This window comes from Oxyura jamaicensis, chromosome 2 (genome assembly GCF_011077185.1).
Source record: "Oxyura jamaicensis isolate SHBP4307 breed ruddy duck chromosome 2, BPBGC_Ojam_1.0, whole genome shotgun sequence".
Lineage (NCBI taxonomy): Eukaryota > Metazoa > Chordata > Aves > Anseriformes > Anatidae > Oxyura > Oxyura jamaicensis.
In genome coordinates this window covers 85,638,031-85,657,303 of record NC_048894.1, presented here as the reverse complement: position 1 = coordinate 85,657,303, position 19,273 = coordinate 85,638,031, and the positions used below count along the sequence as shown (strand labels likewise).

At 36.2% G+C, this 19,273-nt stretch overlaps 1 protein-coding gene across 1 annotated transcript in view; it reads right to left on the bottom strand.

The window, feature by feature from the left end:
* ABCA13 (ATP binding cassette subfamily A member 13) overlaps positions 1-19,273 on the bottom strand; it is a 195,658-nt gene that overhangs the window by 141,044 nt on the left and 35,341 nt on the right. Inside the window, exons 17-24 of the mRNA XM_035318461.1 lie at positions 13,710-18,419; positions 10,931-11,037; positions 9,831-9,949; positions 8,396-8,568; positions 6,766-6,842; positions 6,159-6,280; positions 3,493-3,687; positions 1,251-1,409 (exon numbers count right to left, since the gene is read on the bottom strand). Coding sequence (XP_035174352.1) covers positions 1,251-1,409; positions 3,493-3,687; positions 6,159-6,280; positions 6,766-6,842; positions 8,396-8,568; positions 9,831-9,949; positions 10,931-11,037; positions 13,710-18,419 — 5,662 coding nt within the window. The remainder of the gene's footprint in view (positions 1-1,250; positions 1,410-3,492; positions 3,688-6,158; positions 6,281-6,765; positions 6,843-8,395; positions 8,569-9,830; positions 9,950-10,930; positions 11,038-13,709; positions 18,420-19,273) is intronic.

Below are 19,273 nucleotides of genomic sequence, written 5' to 3'. Positions count from 1 at the left end.
AAAAAATAATATATATATATATATATATATATATATATATATATATAAAGGAACAAATATTCTGATGTTAAATCTGTGCTATATTACAGGATAACAGGGGTTGCCATAGAGCAAAGATTAAAACTGAGACCAGATGGCCCTCTGCTGTTAGATTTATTCCTTTGCAAACTTTTTTTCAGTGACCTTTTGGGAAGTTCTATGAGATTTCACTCTGTAAAGGAAACTTCCTTTGTTGGAAGGAAAATCCTAAATCTGACATAATCAGACCTAGTTAAAGAATAATAGAAAATATGTAAGCCTCCAATGAAAACCATGTATCTGGCAGTCAAAGAGCTACTCCAAAGAACAGATGCTAAAAAAATATAACAAATATGCACAAAACGGCATTTTACAATATGTGACTTAGTCATACAGATTAATAGCTCATGAGAGCATTCAAATCACTAGGAAAAACAGTATTTAAGGCACTATTTATCAGGTATGGTAGTCACTAACCATTTTGCAATGTTTACCACTAAGGGATCTTTAGAGTTTAGTGCAATTTTAGTACCAGATTCAACCCTGTTTTCCACACACAGTAGTAAATCCATAAGGTAATGCCAGAGAGGTCAGTGGGCCTTCTTATGGAATTGGAACCTCCTCAAAAGGAGAGATCTTTTTTCCGATTTATTCAATACTAGATATGTCACTGTGCTACCTGTACAGATGCGCACAGGAACTATCCTTAATAGCAGAGACAAAAGAAATATCATCTCACTTCAGGCAACCTTTAGTTTTTAATGGCAAGCAGAGCTATGACACAAGAGTATTAAAATGGACAAAACAAGAATTCTGTGGCAGATCCAAGAACTGCACGTCTTATTCCTTAAAAAGCAAAGGTATTTCTTATTAAACAAAGTAGTTGCTAGACAAAGAAATAGCTTATTCATAATAATAATAATAATAAAGTATGTCTATCTCCAAATCACAGATAAACATGCTATATTATTGATCAGTAGCTTAACATTAATTCCTAATATTAACTCTTTGTCTATGTTCTCATAAGTTACCAAAAAAAAGGTATTACAAACAACTCATTGATGTGGTCTCAAAATTACCAGTGCTTGAAACAGATCAAGATATATGGGCTCTCTTTTCTCTACCTTTCTAGGACAGAATTTCTACTAGTGTTTCTCCTTACTTAGCACACATCCCCAACAAGACACGTCACAATGGGAATTAAGTCTGCACAATGAAAATCATACACATACCTGCTGCAATGTGTCAAGCACACCAATGTTCTGAATTGCCTGGAGGAACACTGGAAGGTTTTCCATGACATGCTGGACCTTATTGAGAAGAGAGCTGATACTAGAGACCAGATCCAGCAATGTGCTTAGTACATCGCCCATCTCAGATGGTATCTTATTCTTGGAAAAGAAGGAAAAATCATGGCAATAAATTCCAAGTAGAAAAAGAAATTTTAACCTTAACACACTCAAAATTACTCGGTTTCTAAAACTAGTTATAAAACACTCCTGCAAATTATGTTTAACAAAGCTCCCTAGTACTCTCAAATTCACGTAAATAAATTTCTCACGTTAGAACTGGCCTATGACATATAAGTAATTAAAATCCCAATAATACGTATATAAATACAGAGGTGAAGAGCTGTCCTACCCAACTTCCTGCTAACAGCATCTGCAACATTCTGCCCCTTTGGAATTTAATGTAAATGAGAACCTTTCCTTCCACAGGTTAAGGGTGCTCAATGCAACAGTTTAATATTTTTAAAATAACTTGTAATTTAAATTAAATCTAGTAATCACTTTAGTTGCTTTAGGAATCACACTAGAAAACACACTTTGCTAACAATCTGTTCCTCCCTTCCCATGTTTCATATATGATGTTTTTTACATAAAATAATTATGTGCTTTTCATACCCTACTTGACCAAAGTCCAACTGGCCTTTTGCTTTTGCCACCGCACATGTTTTGACATTAAGAATTTTCTCTCTCCCTTGTTTTTATAGGCCATTTAAGATGTTATGGTAATGCAGAATGATTTATCAAGTTACCTGCCTATGCATGATAATAAAAACAATATAATATCATTATATACTTCCAGCTGCTTCCTCTGATTATCTTTATTTTATCCACCTGTATTTGACTAAGACACTTCCTACTATAATAATGTCTGTTCCTAATTTTCTTCTCAGGCTTCACCTGCTTTCACACATTCAAAAAATAAATATACCATAATAAACTTTTATTTGATTAAAACATTACCAAAACATCCACAATAATTTAGGATGAGCTAATAACATTTTTATTCTGTCCTAGGAATTCATTATGCTTCAGCAGGGTTCAGTAAAAAAAGCCCATCTGAAAGAGTACTGCTTTTTCTTCTTTTTCTTCCACTTCCTCCCATAATATAATCCAAGATCTATGGCTTTTGAACAAAATGTTCTTCCTCACTCTGCTATAGCTGTCTTTCAGCTATTTGTACTTAATAATGACCCCAAAAGAGATGAAATAAACAACTGCTATTTGCCACAAATCCCATCTAATAATTTTGCTCTTACCAGTAGAAGTACCTCACTGAAAACCTACATTAGATTCCAGATTATCTATAATTATACAGACAAAACAGATTTTACTGCAAACTTCTTCATCCCCTTTATTATAGTTTTGACACTGTATTATTCTCATTATTTTCCAGGAGTATACATACACTGTCTGCCATCATCATCAATCCTCTAGGATTCTTCTACATGGGTAAATAACTGCAGGGCATTTTCAGTTAGACTGAGTGGATGCCAGCAGACACTGTTGCAATCGCAATCATTTGGTTATATTAAATATTGTTAAGGACCATGGAGAGGTTATGAATAGGGTTAAAGTTATCTGTCTCAGGTCACATAAATATATGGATTTTGCCCTCACAGAGAGACTTATCCTGAGAGCTGGAAAAGCATACACATTCTTCCTGAAGGAGCCACCTGAATCCTGTGTGATTACCACTACAAATAAAATGTGTTCCAGGGTGCTATGATTTCTTCCCAGGAAATAAGTTTGCAATTCATGTAATGTGGGTTCCTATGATGGTTTCAGTTTCAATGACGCCAAATTAGTGTTTCACACTTAGAGATTAAGAAGTGACCAATCACATGAACTACAAACTCTGCTAAAGATTAATAAAACTGCATCTCTGATTTTCTGTTTTCTCTACTGTTTTCATAATTAACTCCTCAGTGATAATTTTCCTGAGGAATCAAGAAATGGAATACGGTAGGATCTATCACTCCCATTCAACTGTTATGTTTGTTTTGTGGAGCTAAATGAAGACAAAAAGCACCATGTGGCCAGTGCTTGCTTCCACAGATAAAGAACATCTGAAGCAACAACTTTCATTACATTCATTAACTGAATTATCCATTTGTGTCCCTGCATGCTTTAGACCACCTTCAAAAGAAAAGCATAAGAACTGAATGACTTTTTTCCCCCATCTTACCGTGTAAACGATATGACGTAAATTCAAATTCTGTATAATTAGTACAAACATGGTATACATGTCCAGTGCTGGTAAAGAACATAATTCTTCTACTGCCAGTGAAGTTTTGTTGTTTTCAGGTAGCTTTAGCAACAGGCTAAGTACTTCTTCATCACATGTTCCAGTTAAAGCTCCCACAAAGGTACTGTAAAAAACCTAACACAGTGTATGTATATCAACATTTTTTCTCCCCAAAATGCATGACCTTGTTTTATAGTCAATAAAATGAGAATTTGTCACAGTAGCATAACAATTTGCAGTTGTCAACAGAACTGAAAGAATGAACTATACAGCTCTCTAACAGATTGGTATGTTCTCACTTTAAATTCTATGTGCCTATAAACAGATGAAATATATTTCTTATAAACATTTATTTTTTCATTTGTGAACAGGTCAATAATTCATTCTATGGGCACTGATACCATAAACAGGTATATTAACAATACTTCCCATACCCATTCTATCAGATATACATCTTTGTAGCAGAAACACCTGAAGATCAAAATGGAGATGTGTGGATCATTTTAAAATCAAACAGTATAGATTTTAAAATATGGATTTTAAAATCAAACAACATGGACTTCTTTCAGAGGGCATACACAAAACACTTAGGTATGACAAAATGTTCACTGAGCCAGCTCACATTTCTCAGTTCAACACTCCTTTGAAGTTTTATTATTTAACACAGGAAGGAGAGGCAAAAGCCCAAGCAGACCTTGGGTGAAACTACAATAAAGACTCCTCAGATTATATTTTTCTTCCTACAAATATTTCACACAAAGACAAATGCTGGCAGCCCAGATATATCAGTTCTCAGGGCTCCACTGTACTCCCTAGGAAGGAACCCACATATATTTCCTCCACTGAATGCATCTGCAGCTGGTGTCAGCACCCAGTGAGGGAGAGGATCCCCAACAAAATCAAATTGGGAGCCACAATTAGCTGAGGCATGCAACTTAATTCTTTAATTCCTATAAACATTTTAATCTGCAACCTACTGAATTTCAGATTCTTTTTCTCGAATTTTGTCTTTGTGATTCCAAAGCACTTCCTATACTTTTAAATATTGACATTTTTGTGTGTATAGAGACCAGAATATGAGTGTAAATATAATTCCACTAGCAGCATAAGAGGTTACTGATTTGGACTTCTTGTTTTTAAGGAAATTTGATTCATGCCCCACAAGAACACTACAGTTTCACTCCACTTTCAATTCATTCAGTATTTTACATACTAGATCAAGTCCTTCTGAGCTTTCCTTGCAGCTTTGTGTGTACCAGAGCAATGCCAAACTCCTATATTCAGTGAATGAATCCTTATAATCTTGAGATTAAAAATTTTGACCCGGTTTTAAATACAATTCCATGGCAATGAAGATGGCCAGAGCATAATATTGAGGTAGAAAGATTAAGTGCAGCAAGTACGAGCAACTATCCCAGAAGCAAGCACATTAGTACTATACAATCACAGAAATCAAGGGCTGCAAGGGCCCTGTGAGTATCACTAGGTTTATCTGGCAGCGGCCATATAAACCACAAATGTAATAGGTCATTGTACAATCACTAAGAGACATAGGTTTTAATGCTCCAGTTGGACTGGGGGAAGATTTAAGCACTTATTCACACACAAGAAATATCTGTATAAATATGCAAATATGAGATATGTGCATATATCCGAACTCTACACAGTACTCTAGCAAAAAAAAAAAAAAAAAAAAAAAAAGAGAGAGAGAGAGAGAATGGAAAATCATTTGATAAATCAGTCAATTAGCAGTATTATTCCAAAAGATCAAAGGTGCACAAAATCCCATTTAACTGAATCACTTCCAGATGACTTCTCTCATTACCATTTACCGATATCAAAATAACAAGCTGACAATAAAGGAAGCCACATTGCCAAAGGAGCAGAAGAACAAATAATCTACAAGGAGTTATGATTGTCTGAACTGCTTTCTTTAACAGACAGACGTTCATGAACAAAACTTGCAACCGTTTTTGCAAATGGAGCATTAGTGCCATCCAGTGGCTGCTTGATAGGCCTGACCAGTTTATACCAAATGTACATCCAACTCTTTTCAGTCACACTGGCATTAACAGGAGAGGGAATATGCAGTCAGCTGGCAGCTTTCATGATTTCTACTTTATGATTGCAGGGATCACCAGAAACAGCAGCAATGGCAATACACACAGTCCTTCACTCAGAAAACTTACACGATCCAGTCTTTAGACACTACTCAACAGAAAGTAAACAGATAAAATGAAGGTAAGGCAAAATTCAGGTGAGAATATAATGAGGAGCACACCAAGTGAAATAAAACAAATCAGACTACTCTGTATTGCAAGACTCAGAAGCGGGAAGATACAAAATGATTTCTTCAGAAGTCTCACCTTCTCAACAACGCCAGGATAGCAAAGCTCAAATTCAGTGTCAGCACAAACGAGTGCTTGAATCACATTCAGACAAGGCTGATGCTACTGTAAGTTTTTCTCTTAATGCTTCATATTGTTATTTTCAAGTGTGACAAGTGAAAATAGAAGATCTGACACATAGAAGTTGTTTTTTATTTCAGTTGTCAGAGTAGGCTATGGGTCAACCTGTTAATTTAACACTTCTTTTTGATCTTTTACCTTTGAATAAGAGATACTGGCATCCAAGATGGTACTGAAAGTTTCTTCAGAAATGTTGACAGAAGAAAGAATGTCCAGCCTCAGCTCAGTTATATTCTGTACACAGTCTTTCACTTTCATATCTGGAAGAGAAGAAAAACAATGCCAACAGTACCAATCTACGTTCCCAACAGACTGTAGCCTCATCTCTAGAGTTATTCTTAGAGGTCACAAAGGGCATAAAACTTTCATATCATGTAATTCACTTCTACATCAAATTTAAAGGTCATTCTCATGGGAGACTGAAGGGCTTGTACATCTGTTCACATTATTCTAACAGAGCAAGGGTTACCACACAACCCTGTATTATGAGAATATATGGAGGCAGTGAAGCAGCCTTTTGTCCTTTAAGATTTTCTTCTTCCACTAACTTGAGTCCTCTCTCCAATGACTCACTGAATATTACTGAACAGGCTAAACTATGCAGTCATTTGCTAGGACAAGTACATGCACCTGAATAACATTGTCAAACTCCATAAGCAGCATACCTTTACAGTTTAAAAACAAACAAATAAATAAATAATAAAAAATAAAAACAATGACATTACTGAAGAAAACAATAACTCACCATTCAAAAGATTAAACTTTCTGAGAAAAGCTAGCACAGGATTTTCTGACAACTGTAGCTCCCAATTTTCAGCCAACCTGAAATGATAGCCTTAGATTCACACTTTATCAGAACTAAGTCATTAATTTCAATATGTATTAAAAAATATCACAAATAGTGAAACAGTCATGAACCGAGGCAAAAGGGTCATGTTACACTCTGTGCACACTGTGCATGAGGTAGGGACCTCCACACACCTTCCCATGCTGTGCTTATTTTTAATAAAATTTAAATTTATTTTTAATAAACTTAATTTTAATAAAGAGATTAAAAGCCTAGGGATATAAAGCACTGCTGATCCAAATCATAGAACCATTAAGGTTGGAAAAGACCTTCAAGATCATGTGGTCCAACCACCACCCTACTACCAATGTCACCAACTAAACCATATCCCTAAGCACCAGGTCCAACCTGTCCTTGAACACGCCCAGGGATGGTGATGCCACCACCTCCCTGGGCAACCCATTCTGACTCCTGACTACTTCTTCTGAGAAGATATGTCTTTTAATTTCCAACCTAAATCTCCCCTGGCACAACTTGAGGCCATTCCCTCTACTCCTATCACTAGTTACATGTGAGAAGAAGACGACACCCAGCTCCCCACACCTTCTTTTCAGGTAGTAGAGAACAATAAGGTCTCCCCTGAGCCTCCTCTTCTCCAGACTAAACAATCCCAGTTCCCTCAGCCGCTTCTCACAGGACTTGTGTTCCAGGCCCTTCACCAGCTTTGTAGTCCTTCTCTGGACACACTCCAGGGCCTTTGATGTCCTTCTTGTAGTCAGGGGCCCAAAACTGAACACAGTTCTCGAGGTGCAGCCTCACCAGAGCAGAGTAATGAATTAAGTCTATCTAATTCTACTTCAAGTAATAAAGAGTATAGACACTTCAGATATTATTTGTCATTAAAACACTGGATGCAAGTATATGGCCTAAAAGAAGAACATCCAGGCTCACACTCTTCCATGTTATTACAGTAATTCACATTTAAGCCTATTATACAAATAATCAGATATACTAGAACAGCAACAATTATAAGGGCCACTTTTAACTGACAATTCACTTGAATTATTCTACTGCAGTAGTTTTATTTGTTCACTTATAAACTACTATTTTTCCGCAAATAAAAAACAAATATTTGAAATTATTCGGAGCTCAGTTCTGATAGTTTACAAGCACCCTCCTATGTTTCTGACTGTCTGAACTGACCTGAATGTTTAATATTTTCCAAAATATATCCAGCAGAGAGGACAAGGGCAGAGCAAAACAGCTTTAAATTAAAAAAAAAAAAAATTGAGGTAATGGAAAATATTTTTTTCTTAGTTGTGATTCAAAGCATTCCTTGTGAAGCAGCAAGATCTGTTGCAAGTGCTCAGCAAAAGTATAAAGGCTTTTGGAAATATCCAGAATTTATTAAATTGGAACCTAAATAATTTGTGCAATGTATCTGCTCAATTTTCAGCTACATGAACAAAGCTTAAAGAGACCTTGATTAAAAGTATTTCTCCTGTAATTATATAATTTATAACATACAAGCACAAAATAGCATCACTAACAAAAAACATTCTGAGTACCAAAACGCAAAATGCTTTACATTTGCAAGTGTCTCTGAACATTCCCCAACATTAGTTGACATTCACAGCTGCCATCAGTGGTATTCTGTAAGGCTCTCAGGAAACTCTCCAGAGTATTTGAAAGTCTCTGATTTATATATGCCATGCTCTCACAATCCCCCTTGTTGAAAGCAAGCCACATTGTTTCAATATTCTGCAAAACAGAGTGATCAATTTGTTAGCAAATTCATGAGCTAGTGTTATTTCTTGAAGCAGAAGGCCTTGGCAATCAAATAAGGCATATTTTCAAATGAGAATGTGGGTAAGGTACTACTCATTTATTCATTGTATTTGCAATTGAAACTGGACCAAAGGTTTTCAAAAATCAAGGAATTCTCAAAGATTTCAGTTTTGAAAACAAGTGTGCTTGTGAATTTGACCTAATATCAAGGATGTTCATCCAGTAACAGAAATGCCAAAATTTGTGATATTTCATTTCAATAAAATATTCTAGGCTAACCATTTTTTAGTTTTCTTAAATAACATCACTTTCTTTTCAGCAAACTGAGAATTCTGGATACCCGTGTAAAAGACACTTCTTGTATTATGCTTTGCATAGAATTCTGAAGAAAATAAGTCAAAATTCACACTTCTGATCTTGCTTTATTTTTTCATTTTTTTGCAGAAGTATGTCATGGAGTACTGGAGACCCCAGAAATGCATCTGTTCAGCAAAAGACTACTTTGAGATATGAGTGGTGGTTCTGACATCTTGTTTACATTAAAATATTGAATTTCCATTCGTGTCAGCAAAATCTCCAGGTAGAGAGAGTACAGACTAGCAGAGCTATTTCATGAACAGGGGAAGTAAATTTTGTACTAAAAGCATGAAGCTAGTATTTCCTATGTGAGTATGCATGCATGCACATGTCTGCCTGTGATATCCAAAGGCCTGTTTCCTGCTCTGGACAAGTGATTGAAATAACAAATGTTACTTCTCCCAACCAGGACTGCTGGAAATTTCATTTTCATTAAGAAAAACAAAAACTGACCTCAACAAGTAATGACAATTGCTATTTTAGCTGGAATGACTCTGGCTAAGAAGTCTATTTGTATTTAGATTGATCTTACATCTGTTCCTGTAAAGATTTAAAAGAATAAATGTACTCTTATTCATGAGATTAGCAGTATCACAATATTTTAAAACTAAAATGAACTGCTGTTTGGTATTGAATGGTGTTTTAATCATTCATCATACAGTAATTTTAGTTACATTTACAGCTGTCAAAGCTCAGTAATATTTACTTAAAAATTCCTTCTGTGTATTACTGTAAAACTCCTCAGAACTATATCCATACAAACCCTAGCTTTGTAAAGCCACTATGGAAAGCAATCATTCAGAGAACAGGAAAAAAAAATACTCCTGACATTAGTTCCCAAAGTTTAATGCACCTGCAGGTGTGGAAACCACTCAAACCTGATAATGATCTTGAACCAAATTGATTCCTTCAATGACAGAGACAAGTAAATGGCTCATTATGTCATCTTTACACTTTGTGACAACACAGAAAAAGTTGCTGGTGACAGCTGGTTCTTCTGTAAAAGAAAATGTCCAAAGCTTAATCAGTTAAAAATAAATAAGTAATCACTGTCATCAGATTAACAGTTTACCAAACAAAAAGGGACAGAATTTTTTTAAAAAGAAAGTTTGATATGTTAAAGGCACTGAGGAATATTCCTGGTCAGACTTATTTTCCATTAGAGGACAAAAAAGGCTTGTTTGATTAAATTCCCGTTACTGTTCTCCATAACATAATATGAAATTATATGCTTACATCACTACAGAGCCTTTCTCAAAGTGCAGGTCTTGGGCATCCATATGCAAAGAATAAGACTAAGGCATTCAAATGAGAGCAATTTGATGAAGGTGAATTTATTCAGCTACATGTAGCCAATCCACTGGATCCACTGTGCTCAATTTGGCTCAATCCACTCTGAAGTGGGAGGTAAAACTCCATTTATACACTTGCCCCATTTTTCCTTTCTATCAGCTCTAAGCTGCATTTAAAAATAATTAAATAAATAAATAAATAAATGCTCTAGCTCATTAAAAAACTGTTGCAACTTGACTCAGTTCACTAGCCTAGCAGTAAAATGTCCAGTAGAAAAAATGTGAGACAAAACCTAAATGCCATGCCTATACAGCCCTCTGCTGGGTTTGAGAGTTGAATCAAGGATGAAGAGGTCCTAGTGTGTCAAAGCAAGCACAGAATCGCAGGAAGAGGGAAAAGAGCACATGCCTAAAAACGAGAGAAGAGAGGAATAGTTGCAAGACCACCTGCTTTCACTGAGATTTTGAATCAATGTGACCATTCTGAAAATTATCCCTTTATGTGATCTGCATCAAAATGTTTTCCTGTGCCATTGCTAGGATCATTTTTCCTGCATCAGTATGCTTGCGTTACTTGGCATCACCCAAATTTCCTGAATTTTACAAAGGGTTGCTCATAGTAAAATCTTTACATTATGCTAGTAACACATATGGTGACAAAAGCAGTCACTACAACAGTAACCAACCTGAAAAGATTTTAAGAATATTCAAAATAGCAAACTGCAACTTATGCAATAGTAGAACACTAGCAGGGTGTAAACGTTCCTGAAGAATCTGGCATATCTTAGATGCTCTGTGGAAAGATTAATAAGAAAGCATTATAAGAATGCAGGGATATAAAAGAAAATTTTCAGTAAGTGACTACGTACAATTACAATCACAATGGATCATATTAGGATTTCAAAATTAACAGTTATATGACTAGCCATTAGTCTGACATGCTATTACATTTGTCTGAACGATTTCAGAATCAGAACATAACACTTCCAGGTAACAAAAAGGATAAAGCAGGATCCTATTGGACAAAGTGTCCAGCATACAACTAGACAAAAACATCATACGACGGGTGATTGTGCCACTCTCTGTTGGAGAGTGTCCAGAGGAGGGCAACAAAGATGGTGAAGGGCCTAGAGGGGAAGACTTAAGAGGAGCTGCTGAGGTCACTGGGCCTGTTCAGCCTGGAGAAGAGAAGGCTGAGGGGGGACCTCATTGCGGTCTACAACTTCTTTGCGAGGGGGAGTGGAGAGGCAGGAGACCTTTTCTCCATAAACACCAGTGGTAGGACCCGTGGGAACGGGGTTAAGCTGAGGCAGGGGAAGTTTAGGCTCGAAGTCAGGAGGAGGTTCTTCACCGAGAGGGTGGTCGCATGCTGGAACAGGCTCCCCAGGGAAGTTGTCACTTCACCGAGCCTGTCTGAATTCAAGAAGAGATTGGACTGTGCACTTAGTCACATGGTCTAAACTTTTGGGTAGACCTGTGCGGTGCCAGGAGTTGGATTTGATGATCCTTATGGGTCCCTTCCAACTTGGGATATTCCATGATTCTATATATATTAACTATATATCATGGCTTGGGGTGGAAGGGACCTCAAAGACCATCTAGTTCCAACACCCCTGCCATAGGCAGAGATGCCACCCACTAGATCTGGTTGGCCAAGGCTCCATCCATCCTGGCCTTAAATGCCTCCAGGGATGGGGCACATCCACAACTTCTCTGGGCAACCTGTTCCAGTGTCTCACCACCTTTACAGTGAAGAATTTCTTCCTCATGCTTAGTCTAAATCTATCCTCTTTTAGTTTAAGACCATTCCCCCTTGTCCTATCATCATCTACCCAAGTAAAGAGTCCCTCTCCACTCTTTTTATAAGCCCCCTTTAAGTATTGAAAAGCTGCAACAAGTTCTCTCTGGAGCCTTCTCTTCTCCAATCTGAACACCCCCAGCTCTCTCAGGCCTTCTTCGTAGGAGGTGCCCTCTGATCACCTTTGTGGCCGTCCTTTGGGCTTGTTCTAAGATGTCCACATCTTTCTTATGCCAGGGGCCCAAGACCTGGATGCAGTACTCCAAATGGGGACTCATGAGGGCAGAGTAGAGGGGCACAATCACCTCCATTGACCTGCTGGTCACTCCTCTTTTGATGGAGCACAGAATGCAGTTGGTCTTGTGAGCTGCCAGCGTGCACTATTGGTTCATGTCAAGCCTTTTGTCCACCAGAACCCCCAAGTCTCTCTTCGCAGGGCTGCTCTCAATGAGTTCTTTCCTCAGTCTGTACTCATGTATGGGATTGCCCCAACCCAGGTGCAGAACCTTATGCTTGAACTTGTTGAACCTCATGCGGTTCACATAGGCCCACTTCTCCAGCCTATCCAGGTCCCTTTGGACGGCATCTCTTCCTTCTTTGGTATCAACTGCAGCACTCAGCTTGGTGTCATCTGCAAACTTGCTGAGGGTGCACTCAATCCCAATGTCTATGTCATTAATAAAGATATTGAAAAGCACGGTCCCAAGAGAGACCCCTGAGGAACACCACTTCTCACTGGCCTCCATCTGGACATAGACCCACCTCTCTGGGTGCAGCCACTGAGCCACTTCCTTATCTACTAAATCTACTCTTCAAATCCATATCTTTCCAATTTAGAGATTAGGATGTCATGTGGGACTGTGTCAAAAAAGCCTTATAGAAGTCCAAGTAGATGACATCAGTCCATCTTCCCTTGTCAACCAATGTTAATTGATATTATATATAATACATACTATACACACATTAACTGAACTTTATATATATTCAAATATATATATATATATATTATAGTCATAGTCACAAAATGTTCTCCTTGTTGAAAAAGCATGTAAATGCTATACTATTTTCTGGTTTTAAGTGCTCAGAACAAATTTTTGAAGGAGCTAGTGCACAAACTTGAGTCACTCTGTGTACAGTTTTAAAACATTTGTTCATTGAAGACCTGAGACCTAGTCATAGGAAAATAAAAAGGATTTGTAGTTTGTAAGCTGTAATAAGTTTGAATGAAATTTGAAGACATTTCTAATACAGTATATCTACATTTGGAGATAGGAAGAAAAAAATTAGTCCAAGTATCTGTTAATATTCTACTCCACAGCCCAAATAACTATTTCCCACTGTTAACTGTGGGTTCAAGTTTTCAGAGCTCCAAGGTTTTTAAAACATTAATATCTTCAAATATTTGGTTCTACAATAATACCCAAAAAATCACCTTGAGTCTCAATACAGATTACTAAACACATAAACAACCTTGTCCAAACAATATAATTTGATAACAAATCTGTCTGGTCTGCACAAAATGTGAAACAAATAAATATTGTTTTAATCAAAGGAACAAATCTGAAATAAAATTGTTATTAAAGATTAGACCAAGCTGCTTACAAAGAATTGTTTTTTCCCTGCTGACTCTCAGCACACTTTTAAAACAGTACATAGAAAATGCTTACCTCATTTCTGCCATTATATCCTCATGTAAATCCTTTCGTAAAAGGGGCATTTTGTTCCTGTCATGTTCTGTGAAAGATGGAAAGATAATTTGCAGGATCTCTTGCAAGATCTCTAGAGTTCTCTTTTGGGACAGAGTAGAAATTTCTCCATATCGTGTATTATAAAAAAATGAATCAATCAAGTCGACTATCTGAAGCTCAGTATTGTTTGCATGACCAGCTTCTTCTGTAATAACAAAGTCAGCAATCATATGAAGGAGACTGCTTTGCAAAACTGAATTAGTAATATAAGTATTATTTAATATTTTTCTGCCAAGATGACCATCAACAAACAGCATACCAGCGTAATCTCCTTTAGACTTATTTTGGAATAGTTCCAGAAAGTCAACAACATTTTCGACAAACAGCAGTAGATCTGAAGAATTTTCATTAGCCATAAGGAGGATCAGAGTTTTCACAATTTTAGAATAATTTTTATTGCTACACTCGCACAGAAAGCTGTTCACAGTCTCTTGTATATCTTCAAAATTTCTTAACATAGCCTCTGCAGATGATATGTTAAATTGCTGCGTGAACACATGAAGAGTCTTTGAAGAGGACTGTCCATTGGCTACCCTTAGTAACTGAAGCTCTTTGTCTATCACTGCAAGTAAGTGTCTAACATTAAAATTCACCAGTAAATCTTCTATACTTTTAACTATAGGTAACCAGATGTTCTCAATGTTATCAGATATATTACTGTTCCCATTTAAAGCAGCTAATACCATAAGCATTGAGTAAGCCTGGCTTCCAACAGAAGACTTTGCCATTAAAGGCTGAACTATAGAAAGAAAAGAAAGGACAGCTTCTGCATCCAAGAGTTCAGAAACTTCACTAGTCATGTTCTTGACATTAGTAAGAACAGTCTTTATAAGTGATATTCTTGAGTGTCTGTTCCAATTTATACTACCATAAAGATTATCCAGCTGTTCAATAACATCTTCGGCCATCTCAATTTCCTCCACTTGTATATTGCTCAGAATTTCTATGACCTGTAAAGCCACTTGTCTCTTCAATGTGGAGGAACAGTTTCCTGAGTTTGTATTATTTGCTTGCAGTGGCACAGCATAGAGGAACAGTTCATCCCAAAAATCCAGTAGCTCTTTCAGAACTGAACCATTTACATGATGGAGCTCAGAAAACTTCAAAAGAATAGAGTTCCATTCCTTAATCTGATGAAAAAAGCAAGTCAGATTGTGAGTGATAGCTGTCTGAAAATCTTCCACAGTGCACAAGGAATTGTTATTCACAGTGACGAGTTTCATTTCCTTAATGGCATAGAAGATTGCATTATAATTCAGAGAAAAATTGCTTTGTGACAAAAAGTCACAAGGTTTAAAAGTGGGATCACTCTGAGGTGTTACTGATGTGAGAGACCGGCAGAATGCTGCAGAAAAACAAATTGAGGCCTCTGCAGGTTCATCAGGCGTATCTGTCAATGTCTCCAGTAACATCAATAGACTTTCTACTTGATTAGAGAACTCCTCTTTTGTAAACATAGGCATTTTTGCTTCCTGAGTCAGTACAAAAGCGTATACTTCAGCTAGTGCTTCTGTGATGTTTCCATGAGCTAATCTTTCTGTAAGGCTGATGACATCAAGGAGGAAATGGAACATCTCTTCTACATCAAAGAGCTCCTCTCCTTGAAAAAGTCGTGTGATTTGCCATAAGCTGGTCAGGTTCCAATTACATGAATTGTTCTCAAGTGCATCCCACCAGTCTATTAAGAGCCCTAACTCAGAGCTCTCAATATGCAAAGGTTTGACATTTTTTAAAAAAGTATCCAGGCTCCTCTGGACTTGTTTAAATTGACCTATCAAGAACTCAATATCCATGCTCTTCAGATTTTGCACCAAGGTTACAATATGGTCTAGAAACTCTTTATCATTTCTTATTGGAAAACCAGTGAGACTAGAAGACTTGAAAATTTTGAGTGCCTTTTTTAGCAATTCATCATTCAGAGGTACTTTTTCTATTAGTGTCTGCAAAAATGTGTTGTTGTCACCCTGCAATTTATGAGACAAGTTTGAGTCAAGTTTACTAATCACATCTTGAAATACCTCCATCGAGAAACCAATATTTTTCTCATCAGTTTCAATATCCAACGGAGAGGAGATGTTTTCTTGGATTTCAAAAGTTTCATTTTTCAGAAGAGTTTTAATTTCTGCCAAAATTTCTTTTGAGGAAAGCAGAACTTGATGGAAGGGTTTAAGGAACCTCCTCAAAGTCCTGTTAGATCCATGGACTGACAGACTAAAATGGCTATCATTTGATGTATAGTGTGAGTACCCCATTAAATTGTTGACAGCCATTTTTATTAGCCCTCCAGAGTTATTTAAGAGTGTAGAAATAAATTCAAGTACATTAGTGTCATCTTGAATGTGAAATTCAGGGAGAATGAATTTTAAAGTTTTTGCTATAACATTGAAATATACATTTACACAAATCACATCAGAACTAGTTACAGAGCACTCAGGGAGAATTAGATTAAAAACCAAATTAACAAAATCTATCATGTTCATTAGCTTAGTATCTGTCTCAGTGTTTCCCAAAGATTTCAGTAGAAATAAAACATGTTTTGCATTTTCAAGGTGAGACGGTGATTTGTATTTTTCACTGAGATTACTAAATCCACGTATCCACCTATTACAATCCTCGACTTCGTCTACTATACTGTAAGAGTTCAGAAACACATGGAGATGAGATAAAAAATTCATTTGTGAATAATTTAGGTCTTTCAGAGTACTGTCCAAAATTAATTTGGTAATATTCTTGAAAATACTGACACAAGCTAAATATTTGCCTTGAGGTACATTTCTTAAGAAATCAGCTGTGTTTTTTATCTCAGTGAGAACAAATTCAAGTTCTTTTGGGGAGAGCTTGAGAATAGCAGAAAGTGAATTTCCAATGGAAAATATAGTGGAACCCTTTTCTTTTCCTACAGATCCTCCTAAAATGGAAGTGTCAAGCCAAGAATTCAAAAAATCTCCATTACCAACCTTCAGTATAGATTGCTGCAATTCAGTTATCACGATTCCTATCATTTCTAAAATACCATCTAAACTGTTAGCTTTAAGTGAGCTTGTGGCATCAATTGCATTTTCAAATACACTTTGAAGTATAGAAAGGAAAGCTTCAAAATCTTTCCAGTCATTTAAATCACCATCTTCAACTATGATTTTCAGCAGATGCATTGCTGTTGTAGCTTCAACAATAGCCATATCTGTTTTATTGCACAGATCAATGTGAGTTGTATTTAAAAGACTTTCAGAGAGGTCTGCCAAATCATTCCTCAGATAGACAAAAAAGGTTGAATTTAAGTTTAAGATTTTGGACACTTCTTCAAAAATCTCTGTCCAGGTTTGAAGCCATGTAAAAGTGCAGTGCAAAGCAGAAGGCACACTTACCTCATCTCCTAAGTTTGTTTTATTAACCAAAACACTGTCCAATGGAAGCAGAAGTAGGTTATAAACCTCTGCTGAGTGATTTAGAGAAGTCATGTTGGATAGATAAAAATCAATGCAACCATTATTTACCAGGCATTCTAGGGAGAAATCAAAAAAATGTTCCAAATAACAAAAGGCAGCCGTTTCAAGCTCTTCATCCATTAATAGAGTTTTAAGGCTGCTCAGAGTATTATAGACAATTTGCATCTTTTTCCTTTCTTGTGCAAGAGACTGGGCCTGAAACTCTGTGTAATTGTAAAAGGTCTGTAACTTTTCACAGAGAGACTTACTGGTGAAGTTCCAGAGAAGATCAAAAGTTTCAAACAGAAAATCAGAAACTCGGTCCATATCTTGGAAATCATGCCATGCTTGAAAAGATGAAATATCTTTTGAGGTGTTATAAATAAATTCAAACAAAGTGTTATTGTCAATATTTAGGAGCAAATCAGCATTCTGATACAGAGAGAAAAGTATCTGAACAATTGAGTCCACACCAATACTATTTAATTTTTGGATACCTTTGAAGAAATTGGGAACAATTTCACCTAACTCTTGGACTTTATATATAAAAGTTTCATTTGAGAATAATGAAGAAGAGACATTGCTCAGTCCATGAACTGTGCTGGAAGATGCATTGATATGACTTTCTGTCAATGATCTAACCTCATAGAGATTCCTTTGGAAGTTTTCACTCAAGTGTTCTAGGCGGTTCAAAGTGGTAACATTGAAATCTGGCCAATCAGTTAGGATATTTTTGACAAATAGCATACTTCTATTAAGATTTTTTTTATTTTCTGTAATGGAGAATATAAATCTAGATAAGGTCTCCAATACTTCCTCCTCTTCCACTTGACTTATATGAGAGACCATAGAATCAAGTTCATGGGATATAATTTTCACTATTTGCCAGAAAATATCTGTCTTCTCTTTCATCCAAGATCTCTGAAGAGCCTGGAAATTTTTTTGCAATTCATTATGGATGTCAAAAAGTGCAAGTGAGAAGTTTGTGGCAGATTCGTCCCCCTCAGCAAATTTTTTCATCCATATAATCATATTATTCAAAACAGTTTCAGTTAGAGACTGTAGGCTTGAAAGAGCTGAGAAATCAGGCATTATCATTCCTTCTATGACTTCTGCAACATGTAAAAGATGATCCATTTCCTTTTCACCAGAAATCCATAAATTTTCTTCTGTCTTCCAAAATTCTTTCACAGATGTCAAGTTCCTGAAATATTAAGCACATTTTTTTTCTTGTTACCTAGCAGGCAGACAAGAATTGGTTAAATATATTTTTATATATAGAATATAGATAGATTTACTTAAGTCAAATAAAGTTCAACAATCATTTAAATAGCAGTCACCCATTAATTATTATAAGACATGAAATAGCTCAGCTGACAATCACTTTGATTTTCAAATTCATGGAAAAAAAAAAAAAAAACTGAAAAGTCAGAGCCATATTCAAATTGAAATCTGAATATAGGCATCTACGTTAAAGAAGTGTGCATTTGGCAGTAATCAAGTCTGTAAGCCACAACAGTCCTTTTGATTCAAGCACTTCTCATTTTCTGCTGCTGAAAAGAGCAAACATTTTATGCTTCACAAATGAATTAGTTTATAGAAAGGAACTTATCAATAAAAGCGATCAAAAATTCTACATTTGCATGAGTTCTGAAGAAATATGTATCTTTTTTTCATCACAATTACTTAAAGTGAAAACATTTCTGTTTGATGACTGATAGATGAATACCATTATTTTAATATCAGGGAAGTGAGGGGAATGAAACTAAACTTAAAAGTAATGCTCCAATTGATGTTTCCATAGTGTCAGTATTATTTCTCAAAAGGAAAAAATGCTTTCATTTTTGTATGAAACATTACAACTCTGTGAAACTGGTCTCGTCAAGATTGAGCTGCATGGAGGAAGGAGTATTCCAATGCAAAGGTCACAAGCTGAAGACAATTTATCCTTAAATATGTTTTTTTTAACAGTTTAAAAGCAGAAAACCGCACACTATTAAAAGGGTTTTTGAGGGACTGTGTCTCTGTTACTGGAATTACTTATTCTAGATATAACCA